General features: G+C 47.2%; 1 protein-coding gene across 4 annotated transcripts in view; it reads right to left on the minus strand.

Moving 5' to 3' along the window:
* Window positions 1–2278: 2278 nt before the first annotated feature.
* Window positions 2279–12644, minus strand: part of CRACR2A (calcium release activated channel regulator 2A) — a 137083-nt gene continuing 126717 nt past the window's right edge. For all 4 annotated transcript variants that reach the window (XM_078338467.1, XM_078338468.1, XM_054238030.2 and 1 more), the window contains 3 exons: window positions 8510–8611; window positions 6224–6300; window positions 2279–4744 (listed from right to left, as the gene is read on the minus strand). In XM_078338467.1, coding sequence (XP_078194593.1) covers window positions 4660–4744; window positions 6224–6300; window positions 8510–8611 — 264 coding nt within the window. In that variant the 3' untranslated portion in view covers window positions 2279–4659. The remainder of the gene's footprint in view (window positions 4745–6223; window positions 6301–8509; window positions 8612–12644) is intronic.

Raw genomic sequence — 12644 nt, forward strand, 5'->3', positions numbered from 1 at the left:
AAATGAAAAGGGTCAAGATAGTAATGTGGATCAACATGAAAAAATAAAGAGTGCTAGTAAGAGAAATCATGCAGTTAGATGTAAAGCAATACAGATTGATTTTATTTTTTGTTAGTAATTTTTTTCTTTCTGGTTTAAATAAAAGACAAATTCACAATAATTATAAATATATGTTGATGGGTGCAGAGCGTATAAAGATGAAATTTGTGACAATCATAGCAGAAGGGAAGAGAAAACAGTACCACTAAAGAGCAACATTTTTGTTTACTTGAAATTAGGTTGTTATTAGCACAAACAGATTGTTATAAATTGAGACACTGATGGCAATCCCCAGGGCAACCGCCAAGAAAAAATTCAAAACTATATAGTAAATGAAATAAGAGAATTAAAATGTTACACTAGAAAATATCTATTTAACATAAAAGAAGGCAGCAATGAAAAAACACAAGATTTAAAAAGACATATGATGTATAGAAAATAAAGAGCGAAGCAGCAGACGAATCTTAATTACATTACATGTAAATAAATTAAACTTTCCAATTAAGAGAGCGGAAAAACAGATTTAAAAAACATAATCTAACTATATGCTGTTTCCAAGAGACTCACTTTAGATTTAAAGGTACAACGAGATTGAAATTAAAAGGGTGTAAAATATATACAATGCAAACATCAATAAAAAGAGAGCTGAAGTGGCTACACTCACATCATACAAAACCAACTTTGAGACAAAAATTGTTACCAAAGACAAAGAAGGACACTTTGTAATGATAAAGTGTCAATCCATCTGGAGGAAATCACAATTAGAAATATATTTGAACCTAGCAATAAAGCCCCAAAAGACATGAAGCAAACTGAGATCTCTGAGAGTAGAGAAGGCAGCTTTGTCCTAAATATTTAATTCCCATAACCCATTATAGTGGCTAATGCCCTATCACTAGGGACTCATTTCTTTAGGTTAGACGTTTGCCTCCCTTACAGTTCTTTATTAAACTATACATATGGCCCTGGAAGCCACCAATTGCATTTTAATTCCATTTAGCCGACGTTGGTTTAAGTGCCGTTGGAGCAGTTACTACTAGTGACAGAAAAATGGTTGTGCCATTTTTCATAGAGTATACAGGTTAAGGCCTGGCCTAGGCCCAGGAGAAAAGCAGGGAGAAGGAACATCTCAGAGAAGGCAGAAGTATTAAGAATAGAGAAAGAAAGAGTACTAGCTGAGGAGCAGGGAGACAGCTACGGTATCACAGGGGAACAGAAAAGGTCACACAGGGAGCGTGCAGTGAAACAAATGCTAGACAAGAAGCAAAGCAACTGGGGCATTGGTTTGGTGATGAGGTTCTTCATTTGGCAACTCAGGGTTGAGGGCAGCAGCAGCAGAAGCAAAAGGTGTAAGAACAGGGGAGCAGGCAAGAGCCGGGGATGGCAGTGAGCAAGACCATTCGTAAGTAAACACCCAGGAGCTGTGACCAGGTCTGATCTGCCATCTGAGTGGTTCCCAGAGCACCACAGAGAGGGAGGGAGGACTGGGTGCTGAAAGGTTGTGGGCACTGATAGACAAACCAGGAAGCTGGGAAACTCACAGGAACAAAGAACAGCAAGAGGCAAGCCAGATATGAGCTCAGAACTCAGGAAAATGGGTTGGGCAAACAGATGCCCAAAAGAGGTTATGTTTGTGAAAGTGCCCAGTTCCAGGCAGATGCTTAGTAACTGTTTGCTGGTTCTAAATGTAAAACTGAAGCAAGGCAAGTGGCCAGGACAGCAACTCAATGTTGACAACAAAAGTAGCCCCTACTTATTGACACCTCTTCTCTTCTGGGTACTGTGCTAGGTACTTTACATATATTACCTCATCTACTACTAAAATGACCCTGTGAGGTCGACATCGAAAATTCCAATCTACAGATGAATGTGGATCCTGGCTAAGTGATTAGCTCAAGGCCATTACAAGGATGTGAATGGGACAGAGCCAGAAGGTTTCTCTGGCAGCCTTTGGGGCAGAGTGACAGCCCAGGGTGGCTCTGATCAACATGGTGGCTTAAAAGGAATGGGAGGAGGAGAGCTGAGAGCTGGGGACAAGGAACTTCTCAGAGTTCCTCTGGAATCCCAATCCTACACTCTTGTTTTTTTTTTTTTTAGATAGAATCTCATTCTGTCCTTCAGGCTGGAGTGCACCATCATAGCTCACTGTAACCTCGAACTCCTGGGCTTAGGTAATCCTCCTGGCTCAGCCTCCTGAGTAGCTAAAACTCCTCATGCCACCATGCTCTGCTAATATTCAATTTTTTTTTTTTTTTTTTTGTAGTGGTAGGGTCTTGCCATGTTACTAAAGCTGGTGTCCAACTTCTGGTCTCAAATGATCCTCTGGCTCAGCTGGGATTACAGGTGTGAGCCACCACACTCGGCCTTCTCCCTCTTTTTAAAAGGGCGGGTTGGAGAAGAGAGGAGCAGAGGCCTGAAGACCCCCACCCCACCCCACTCCTTTCTCTCTCCTTTGAAGAATCATGGGGATTTACTCCACATTCTAGAAGGCCAGACCTTCCCTGCCCTAAACCTTGCATGCTCTGTTTCTAAATGGAAGAATGCAGCAGAAAGCCAGGGGCAAGGTATTAGGAATAAAGACATTTGTGGGTTTAGGGAACCCCAGGAATGGCCTGCTAGCCCCATAAATCCCAATAGCTATGTTTGCTTTTTGTCAAAAGCAGAAGAGCGAGTTTACTTTCTCCATGGCCACCGTGACCTTCTAGCCTTCCTTTCCCTTTACGCAGTTGACATACACACACACACAGACACACACACACATTGTAGGGCCACTTGGGTGACCCATGCATCCCCTCTCCCTGCCTCATCCACATCCTATTAATGGGACCACCACCACTGCCCTTCCTTAGTGGAAGGGAGTTCCCTATGAATTCTCTAACCTTGGACTGAGGTCCAGGGCCAGCCTATAATGAAAAATAAATATGTCATCCTGTGCATCTGAGCAAGAAGAGCTCAAAGCATCAAATAGCCCATCTCTTCATTTTACTGCTGTGTGGGGAGCCCAGGGAGGGAGCGGGCTTGCATAGGATCATGGAGCACCTCCTGGTACACCATCCTCATTTTAGTTCAGCACCCTCCATGGGCTCTCTGGTTCCTACGAGTGTTCAGTGAAAGAGAGGAGTCTGCAAAAAAGAGGTAGGTACTTGCCCAGGGGGCCTCTGACTATTTTGGGAGTCTGGGAGGAGGCTATTGGGATGCCCTGGGAACTCTGGCCAGTGGCCTTTCTCCCATCCATGTGGCTATGTGGGTTTGTCTTCAACTATCTTGTTGGAAGCCTGTGGACACTTTCTGCCCCTCCCTCTCCCTCTCTGTGTGCCCTGCTTGGGTGTGAACCACCCACTTTCCTATAGGGGCCTGGGTCTGCAGGCCCAGTGATTGGCAGTGATCTTTGTAACAACTTTCATTCAACTTCCCACTCAGGGCAAGAGTGCGGTGATGGCCGGCTAGAGATGCCAGAGCTGGCTGGGAGCTCGCCACCACCCAGCTGCAGGAAGTGCCCTGTGCTGCTGCAATCGGGGGTGCTACATTCTGTTCACTTCTCAAACACCAGCAAATGTCAACATCACAGCCACACTGAAAAAAATACAGTGTTCTGGAATAAAGTACAAGAAAATAAAATGAAGTCAGTGACTATGGCCCTTGCGCTGGGCCCCACTGCCTGCTTGTCAGTCTACCCTGTTAATCATCATGTACGATTTTTCAAAGAGCTATTTTGAGAAACATTTAGAAAATGGCTTTTATATAGCTGTATACACCTCATTTATACCTTCCAGAAATGGTCGCTCTGTTCAGCAGCAGATGGCTTTTTTCCACTAGTTTTCTTTTCATTTCTCAGTCAAAGTTAAGTAGGAAGTCAGCCCACTCCCTAACCCCAGGCATCGTTTCTCACCCACAGTCCACCCTGGAGTCAGGGTTGTGGGTGCGGGGTGAGGAGGAGAGGCTGTAGGTTCTCCATAAGGCACTGTTCCAGAAAACCCAAGGCGGCAAAGGCAGTGGACATGGTGCTGAGAGGGAAGGCTCAAAGCTTGGGATTAGGGAAAGAGCAGAGCCCCCCAGGTCAGGGGTAGAATAGAATGTGGCTGCCCTGGTTTGCTGCAGCCAACAACTCAGGCATCTCAAGAGCCACACAGCATGTGTAAGAGCATCCCTTTGGCCTCTGGAGAACAGGGGCCAAGCAAGATTAACTACCCTGGAGGCACCTGAGTGCTGTACCTTTGGCCTGCAGGAAGCCACAAGTCAGGCCCTGCATGGTTGTCATGGCAACAGCAGTGCTGAGGCTCCTAAGGGCAAAGGGAGGAGAAGGGGGGTGGAGAAGGCACGTGGTGGCTTTTCTGGAAAAGCCCATCTGTTTCTTTCCCCCCAGGAAACTAAGTCAGGGAAACACAACAACAACAACAACAACAAGGGATGGGCATCTGGGGTCTAGAAATAGAGAGGAAAGACTCAAAGAGCAGCTCTCCTGATGGGATGTGCTTCCCTTCCTTTTGGGGGAGGCAAGTGACTGACAAAGAAAAGGACTGGGTAGACCCCAGTGGGCGACATCTGTGCAGGAGCCGTGTGCAGGATCAGGGCAGGCTCTGTGACCTCAGGCTTGCTGGGGGCAGTCCTGGTAGGACTCTATCAGCCACAGCAGGATTTCTTCTTAGCAGGGCGGCCGACCTGAATGGTGTCCTCTCTCACTGTGTCTTCTTGCTCCTTAAGGAACCTGGGAGAGAAGAGATGGTGTCATTGATGGAAAAGTTGACAGGCCCGGGGGCTGGCAACCTGGACCAGCCACCCTCAGGTTACAGGCCATCTGGGCCATATGGAGAGAGCCCACCCTCACCTCGGCATCAGAAAGAGTACTGAACATCTCACCCTGGACAGTACAGGTGCACAACTGTAATTGCAAACCCAGACAGTTTAGTAGTCATGGATCCTTCAAGACTCCTCCCCCAGGAAGCCCCTCCTGATCCTCTAGGTGAGCCTAAGAGCCCCTGACAACCTCTGACTCTTCCTCTGTCATGATCCCATCACCCAGTGTCACAATGCATGCTTCCCTGGCTGTCTCCCTCAGCAGAAATGAGTTCCTTGGGACCAAGAGTTATCTTTATCTCTGTGCCTCTGCATCCTATCACAGTAACCAACACATAGGAGAGGCTCCAAAATATACTGATGGGTTGTGACCTCTGCAGAAGGCCTATGACATGTGGCCACAGCTCCAGATTAAACATAGGAGGTGAGGGATTAAAAATAATGGTAAACACCTTGTCTCTGTTTTATACTTTCGAAATGCTTTTGCATTACGCATCTCCTTTGATTCTCTCAACAACCTGTGAGTGGGCAGGAAAGGAAGGTGACTGATGTTTCTACCTTCCTGACAAAGCTCAGAGAGGCAGGAACTTGCCCAGGGAGTCAGGGGCAGAGAAAAGCCTAGAATTTTTCCTTATGATACTCCATAACCCCATAACCTCGCCAATGCATAGAGGAGTTGTTCTGGGCTCTTAATTATTCAAATAAAAAAATCGTTTAAATGCCCCCAGAATGAGTGCTGAGCACAAAATGGGCTCTGTTAAATATTTGTTGGATGAATGAATGAATGAATGAATGCTTAAGTATCGAAAATAAGTCCCAGCGTGGTTTTGTTGTTGAAATTTTTGGTGTAGGCAGGGCCTTAAGGAACCAGTCTTTTCATGCGATCAGTCCTTTTAGCGCTATTATCTTGGCTACCTCCTGTTGACTCCCCATCACAGCCCGTCTTCTCTCCCACACCCACTCCCTTCCCCCACACCCAGGAACTCATATTATAACCCATTCTTGCCCCCAGCTGGCTTCCAACTAGTCCCTGCTAAGACATCCGCCAGTGCTGAGGGGCCCCTCATCTGACCTTTCCCAGAAGGATTTGCATTTGAAAAGAGCATCCCTGGGAAAAGATGGCTTTAAGACTAAGAAGAAGACTGCAATGGGGGTGACAGGCAGGGTGACAGGCTTTCTTTCCCAACATCATTGTTTCAGAAAGCTGCTCCCGGTGCTACAATCGCACACAAAGGCCTAGGACCCCGCTGCTTATACTCAGGGGGCTCCAGCCAATAGGGAGGAAGAGAGGTCAGACGCACGGCCTGGGCAGAGGGAAATAAGGTGCCTCCCCGAAGGCAGACACAGCTGGACGCAGCAGTTACCATACCTGGGGAGCACATGTCTTTACCTGGCTAGATGGAGCAGGGACTCTTTGGTATTGTGACCAGAGTAGGCGCTGCATTCATAGAAGATCAGATTGTTCTCCTGGAATCATAAAACAGAGTGAATACAAGCGTATTGGAGTGACAGGGCACCGTGGGGGTGGTGGGAGAGCCCATTGTGCATCTACCTACAGCCTTTGCTTCCTCACGCAGGCCCCCGATCTCCTCATAGTCCTTCCTCACTCTGTACGTGGCTGATTTCTGTCTCCACAGGCTCCCTGACTAATGCAAGTTCTGTAACCATCTCCCAGGTGAGCTGTAACAAGTGTAAAACCACGAAACCATTCGCTGCCTTAGTGCTTCTTTATACTTTCCCAAATCACTCTCAAGTGCATACATGCTCATTCCAGGTTATACCAGCCCTGTGATTCAGGCAAAGACACAAAGGCCAGGGCAGGCAGGCAGTGTTCTTCCCCCTTCACAGGCAGGTAAACTGCAGTGAGAGAGGGCACTTGGCTGACTTGTTCAGTCCTGCACTGAGTTAATGGCAGAGCTCCTTACAACATGCTTTCCCCAGGACAGTGGCATTCCATAGGCATTGGAGACAGGTGTCATGAGGCACTCTAGTAGGAATTCTTTTTCACAGCAGTTAATTAATACCCTAGCTGCCCTGGCTGTCAGCACTGATGCACCAGACTGGCCATCAGCTCATTAGGATGAGGTTGTGCTGCCTGCATGGTGGGGGTGCCCTTGGCTAAGGCTCATCATACTCTACGGATGATTCCCATTAGTAGATTACTGGCTTCATTATGACAATGCTGATGGCACGGTGCCCTGGCTTTTAGATGGCCCCTTCTTGGAGGCTGACGCCCTGATGGGATTCAGGCCAGTTGAGTGAGGACAGTTCTGTGGCTGCAGCTCAGGAGGCACTGCCACGCTCCCAGTGCAGCTTTCCCCACCTACACCCACAGGCCAGCTCCACCTTCTGCCCTCCTCACCCAGCCCCATGGGCTCCATCTCTCCCTGTCTGCATTTCTCTCAAATCTGCAACCTCTTGGGTCATTCTGTCAAAGAGTGAAGATTCCATGGGGTGGGGATAGTGGGGAGAAGGGCTCAGGACTTAGAACCGGAAGACGTGATTTGCCTTCCGGCTTTCAGTTCTGACCCCACCTCGGATGAGCTGTGATAACACCAATGTATCACTTAACTCCTGAGTCTCAATTTTTTTTTCATTGACCAAACAAAGAAAGAAAGAAAAAAGAAAAGAAAATGGATAGAATCTTTGGGTCCAGGTATATTTTGAAATCCAGAAGTTTTTGAATCTTAGAAAGGTAATATATGGATATAGCATATATTATATAATACCCTCACTAGATTTCAGACAGCACTCTATAATCCAACATTTTAATATTTTTTCAGTTAGATTTTGGACATTCACTCAAAGTGACCATGAATAGTCTCATGTCATTTCTGGTCAGATTTTTCTGCCAGATAAAATGCAAAAAACCCTTTCTGTTTCCAGAGCTTTGTGGATTTTGGAATTGTGGCCAGGTAACTGTCTAGTGACCCTCCACATAGATACCTGCCAGGCCCTTCTCCTCCTTTTCCCTTGAGTCCTACCATCTGTGCTCATTCTCCCAGGCTCTGAGCTCATGAAACCTTGTTTAGAGCAAGCATGTGAAGAATTACAGAATCGTGCAGCTGGTAAGCACCCCATCCTCCCAAACACACAGTTCCGTGAAAACCAAACTCTGAGGCAGTGAAAGAAGCCAGGGAACTACATTTTGTTGCCTGATTTCCATTAAGCCCCATTGATTCTATTTTGGGCAAGAGGGCCCATGCTTATTTTAATGGTAGGTTTTCCAGTGTGTCTCCTGAGTGTATCTTGAGTTCACGGCTTTGAGGCTCAATCCTGATAGAAAGGATGAACTCAAACACAGTGGTCTGCAGAAGAACATACTGCTTTGCAGAGAGCGAGTTTTTAATCCCTGGGGTGATCAGGTGGAAACGCAGATTGGAGGGGGATGGAAATAAGTCAACTATCGCTATCTTAGAATTATAATTCTGAGTTACAAGGAAAGGACTTTAGGATAATTCCCCATACCCTAGTGGTCCCTAACTAACTCTATCTTGCAATCTGTAGCTTTCTATGCAAAGTTCTACATTTCCATGATGCCAGGACACCCATCTTTTTCAGTTGCTTCCTTCCCATGGCATTTCCAGAGAACGTCCCCACCAAGGCTCTTGGGTACTTGCCCGACTTCCCTCAGGGTCACACTCTGTCCAGAGAGATGGAAATGCTTGCTCTTTACCTTGGCAAGCTGCTCTCCGAGGCCCCGGGGAACTTCCCGCTCCTGCTCATTGTCAAGCTTATTACCCAGCAGAAGGACAGGAACCCGGTCTCCCACAGCTTCCTGCAGAACAGAAAATGTTTTCAACTGAGAGGGGTGTTACAGGATTTGCCCAGAGGGCAGGCTGACAATGCCGGCTGGACAAATGCAACCTGGCTGGAGAATCCCCGGCCGCCACAACAGGCCAGGCAGTAACAGAGTCATCTGGAAAGCAGAAAACAGCCACGCTTCCGCAAAGTGCACGAGGCCCGCCTGTGGTGTCTCCCAGTCCCTGTGTGTGCAATGTCCACACCCCCTTTAAGACGCTCCTCGGATCTTAGATGGAACAGCAGGACCCCAAGATGTGCTGGATGATGGGACAGTTGATGCCAATGGACCACGTGCCCCCTTCCGGGGCTTACAGAGCCCTAAGGCCTTCCAAAATGACCAGGCTTAGTCCAGTGGACCAAGACCATGATCGCCCCCCCAACCCCCGTTCGGAGTTGCTCTGGAGGTTGCCTTGATGAGAAGCTGCATCACCAGAGGCTTCATGATAGCACATACGCTTCTGAGGGTTGGATCCAAATCTGCCTCATGGTCTTGTGCCCACAGGGCTCCATAAATGACTGACCCCTATCACCTGGTGCTTGAGTTCTGAAGAAAGCCTTGTAGAAGGAGGAACGCTGTGACCTTAGCGGCTGCACTGCTTGGACCAGGTGTCACACTGTTTACTGCCCCAGCGGCTGTGGCTTCCCAGCCGGAGGCCTGCTTCCTGGGTCTCCACCCCCTCCTTGGTGAAATGGGCACTGCGTGTGTCTCTCCTGAGGGTGCCCAAAGGGCCCAGGACCACTGACTGCCATTCAGTGAGTAAATGTGGTAATGTGCACATTGAGAAAGGTTGTTATTTTTACTTAAATCTTTAATTAGGGGCTTTTAATCATAATTGAGTGACAAATAGTTATTCACTGTAGCTAAATGTTTTACTAAATAGAGGGAACTGTGGGATAACAGAAGCTAATAAGCAGTTACAGTTTTGCCAATACTTTGGCTGTTTTACCTGAATATTTCAAATCAATGCCCAAAGCCCATCTTACAGGTACACCGGTTTTAAGTTTAGATGCTATTATGTTTGAAATTAAGCCTCAATGTTTCCTTTGTGCACTTGTTTTTACTGCAGTTCAATCGGGGGGATAATTCTTATTTACCAAGTGAGAAACTTAAGGTTCCGAGAATCCAAAAGAACATTCAACACCATAAGCACTGAATGAGGAGAACTCTTTAGTATATGGTTCTCCACTTCTCTAACCTTTTCCTCCAGATTCTTATCTCCAATCGAGTCTCTGCTACTTAGTGTCTTATTAACTGGAACTCTCTAAAAGCAGTATCTATCAGTGAGATGATAATATGTGTTTGCAATGATGACTCAAAGGCACTATAAGATCTTACAGTGTCTTCTGACCCATCAAAAATAGATAAATTCTGGACATGTGCAGTTGATGTGCTAAGTGGATTTTACATATTTCCAACTCCTTGAAAGTGAGAAAGCCACTCACGGCATGTATGGAATCCTGTGGCCCCTATTAGCCGGAGCGTTTGCTGATGGGAACACGCCCCTCCTCTGATGGGAACACGCCCCTCCTCTGATGGGAACACGCCCCTCCTCTGATGGGAACACGCCCCTCCTCTGACGGTGCTGTGCCACAGAATATTTGTGCAAAGAGCTTTTCACGGAAAGGGAAGAAAAGAGGAGGAAGCAGGGAAACGGGCCAAGCGGCTTGCTGTTGAAAGCACATGGGAGAGAGATATTTGTAGATTTATGTGTGAGGAATGACTAAGGCTTGTGGGGTTTCTTGACATGGAAACTCTGAAAATATGAGCATCAGACTTGAAACCCCAGGGCAGAATTCCACCCCAGGTTTTGTTATTATTTGGAATGGATGATGCCTTCTGTTTCCTCGCTTGCAGAGGGCATGATGGATGCTGAATGACCAAACTGGATGAGGGAGGGAATGGGTCATAAGCCCAACATCTGGGCCCTATGCACCATCAGCAGCAATAGTGCCTCCTGCCTCCTGGGAAAAGAAAGGGCAATTCCTGGATATAAAACTAAAGGAGCTTAGAAGGAGCAGAACAAAAATTAAAAAAGCAAAGCACCCAGCAGGAGCTGTGGTTTCTGTTCTTCATATTGTTCCTCTCTTACACAGCCACACTGGATAACTCACCTCCCTCCAGGGACCCTGGCCTGCCACCGATAAAGGAGAATTAGATTCATCTCCAAATATTTGGCAGAAATAAATAAGAACGCCCATAAGACCACGGAGTGAGTTAACTATCACAGTCAGTCAATCGCCATCACCGTGGCCCAAGGCCATCAGTCTGATGCGGGGCAGCGAGAGGAGTTGGCGTGGGGTGGATATCTCATGGCCCCCTCCGACTTTGACCCCCAAAATCTTGAACTATCTGTTTAAACTTTATTCCTTTCTCATCATACCTAACTAGGTTTTCAGCACAAGATGTTCAAAATTGCCTCCTAGATGAAGCAACACCTGCTTCAAGCCTCTAGGGCTTTGGTGAACAAGTCTCAGGTCTACTCAAACTCCACTGTTGAGACTGTGAGAGACGCTGGTAAAAATGCCATTGGCATGACAGGTTGGAGTGAAGTCATCTCAGCTCCTTCGTCAGGAGGAGACGTGGGTTCTGCCCTAGCTCTGTCACCATCTCTCCATGTGACTCATCTGAGTCTCTCCTCTTTTCTGTGTTTTGTTCTCAAGTCAGGTTCTGTTCTATGACCCTCGAACAGAGCCCTCCCTCCACCTTCAGTCATTCCAGCTGCCTTTCTGTGAACTTGATCTTGTTGGAAGACAGACTTGCTGAAATTCAAAAGATCACCCATCTCTGACTTGAAATAACAACAGCTATCAACTTGGAGCAGTGGACTGGCATTCAGCTCAGAATGTGCAGCTGCTGGGTTGAGTTGATTGTCATCTGTGTGTTTGCGCGTGCGTGCGTGTGTGTGTGTTTTAATATCTATTTGCTAGGAGGCATGAAAAAGCATTTAGCTGGGATAGTGCTGCTGTTTCTCTGGAGCCAGAACAAAAAATTTCTCAGCACATTAAAGCATGCAGTTATGCTAAGAAAAAAATGACTGCAAAATTATATCTTGGGGGTTTCCATATTTATCCATCCCCTGGACTCTGAGTCAAAACAAGATTTATTTGTGTAGTTCGTTTGAAACTGCCAGCACTTCAAGCTCAACTTGGAACGTGGAGAAAAAAATCAAACTGCTATTTTTTGCACCATGCTGTACATTGTCACCAGTGACAAAGATCACAGAATGAGGGTTAGCTAGCAGCCCAGGAAGGGATAGGGAAGTGAGCCAGGACCCCGAGAGATAAGCAGGGAAGTCTGAACAGTAAATGAACACCTGCTTTCCAGGAGCAGATTTCAGCCATGGCCCACAGGACAAGTGAGAAGCAGTGCAGTGTGGCAAAGCCCTCCCTTCTAGATCAGGGGGTACTGCTGACAAGTGTGGGTGCCTCTGGGAAAGTCACTTCCTCTTTTTGGATCACCATTTTCTTACTTATAAAACAAGAGGTTGCATTAATCTCCACGTTTTTTTCCAGCTCGGAAACACTGGTCTATTCAGCTTAACTTTGCCAATTCTATTTCCCTTTCTTGACTTACATGCCTAGCAATTTAGTGCTATCAGAATGGCAAGAGGCTCTAAACGAGAAGCTCAGCGTCCCACGGCTGCAGACACTGGGGGCCGGCAATCTGGCTCGGGGGGAAATACCAGCCCAAACAGGCGTGCACAGGCTGGCGTTCTAAATCCTATCTTCTCTACCCGACAGAGGCACCCAGAGCCTTCTGATGTCCAGCGTGTCCAGTGGTCACAGATGGGGCCTCAGCGCCTGCCTAGTTACTTTTCCAGGTTGGACTGGTTAAACCACCTGAGAAAAGAAGCTGGGAGTGGACTGGAAGTGCTGAGTTGGCCGAAAGTCTCCCTGTGCTGACTTCCCGTAAGCACTCGGGAGAATTGGCAGTGTGTCCTGGCCCTGCGCGGGTCTCTTCTGCGGAAGGCCTGTGGGCAGGGTGAAGTTGCCTAGGCTGGGTGGAA

Source organism: Callithrix jacchus, chromosome 9 (assembly GCF_049354715.1).
Source record: "Callithrix jacchus isolate 240 chromosome 9, calJac240_pri, whole genome shotgun sequence".
Lineage (NCBI taxonomy): Eukaryota > Metazoa > Chordata > Mammalia > Primates > Cebidae > Callithrix > Callithrix jacchus.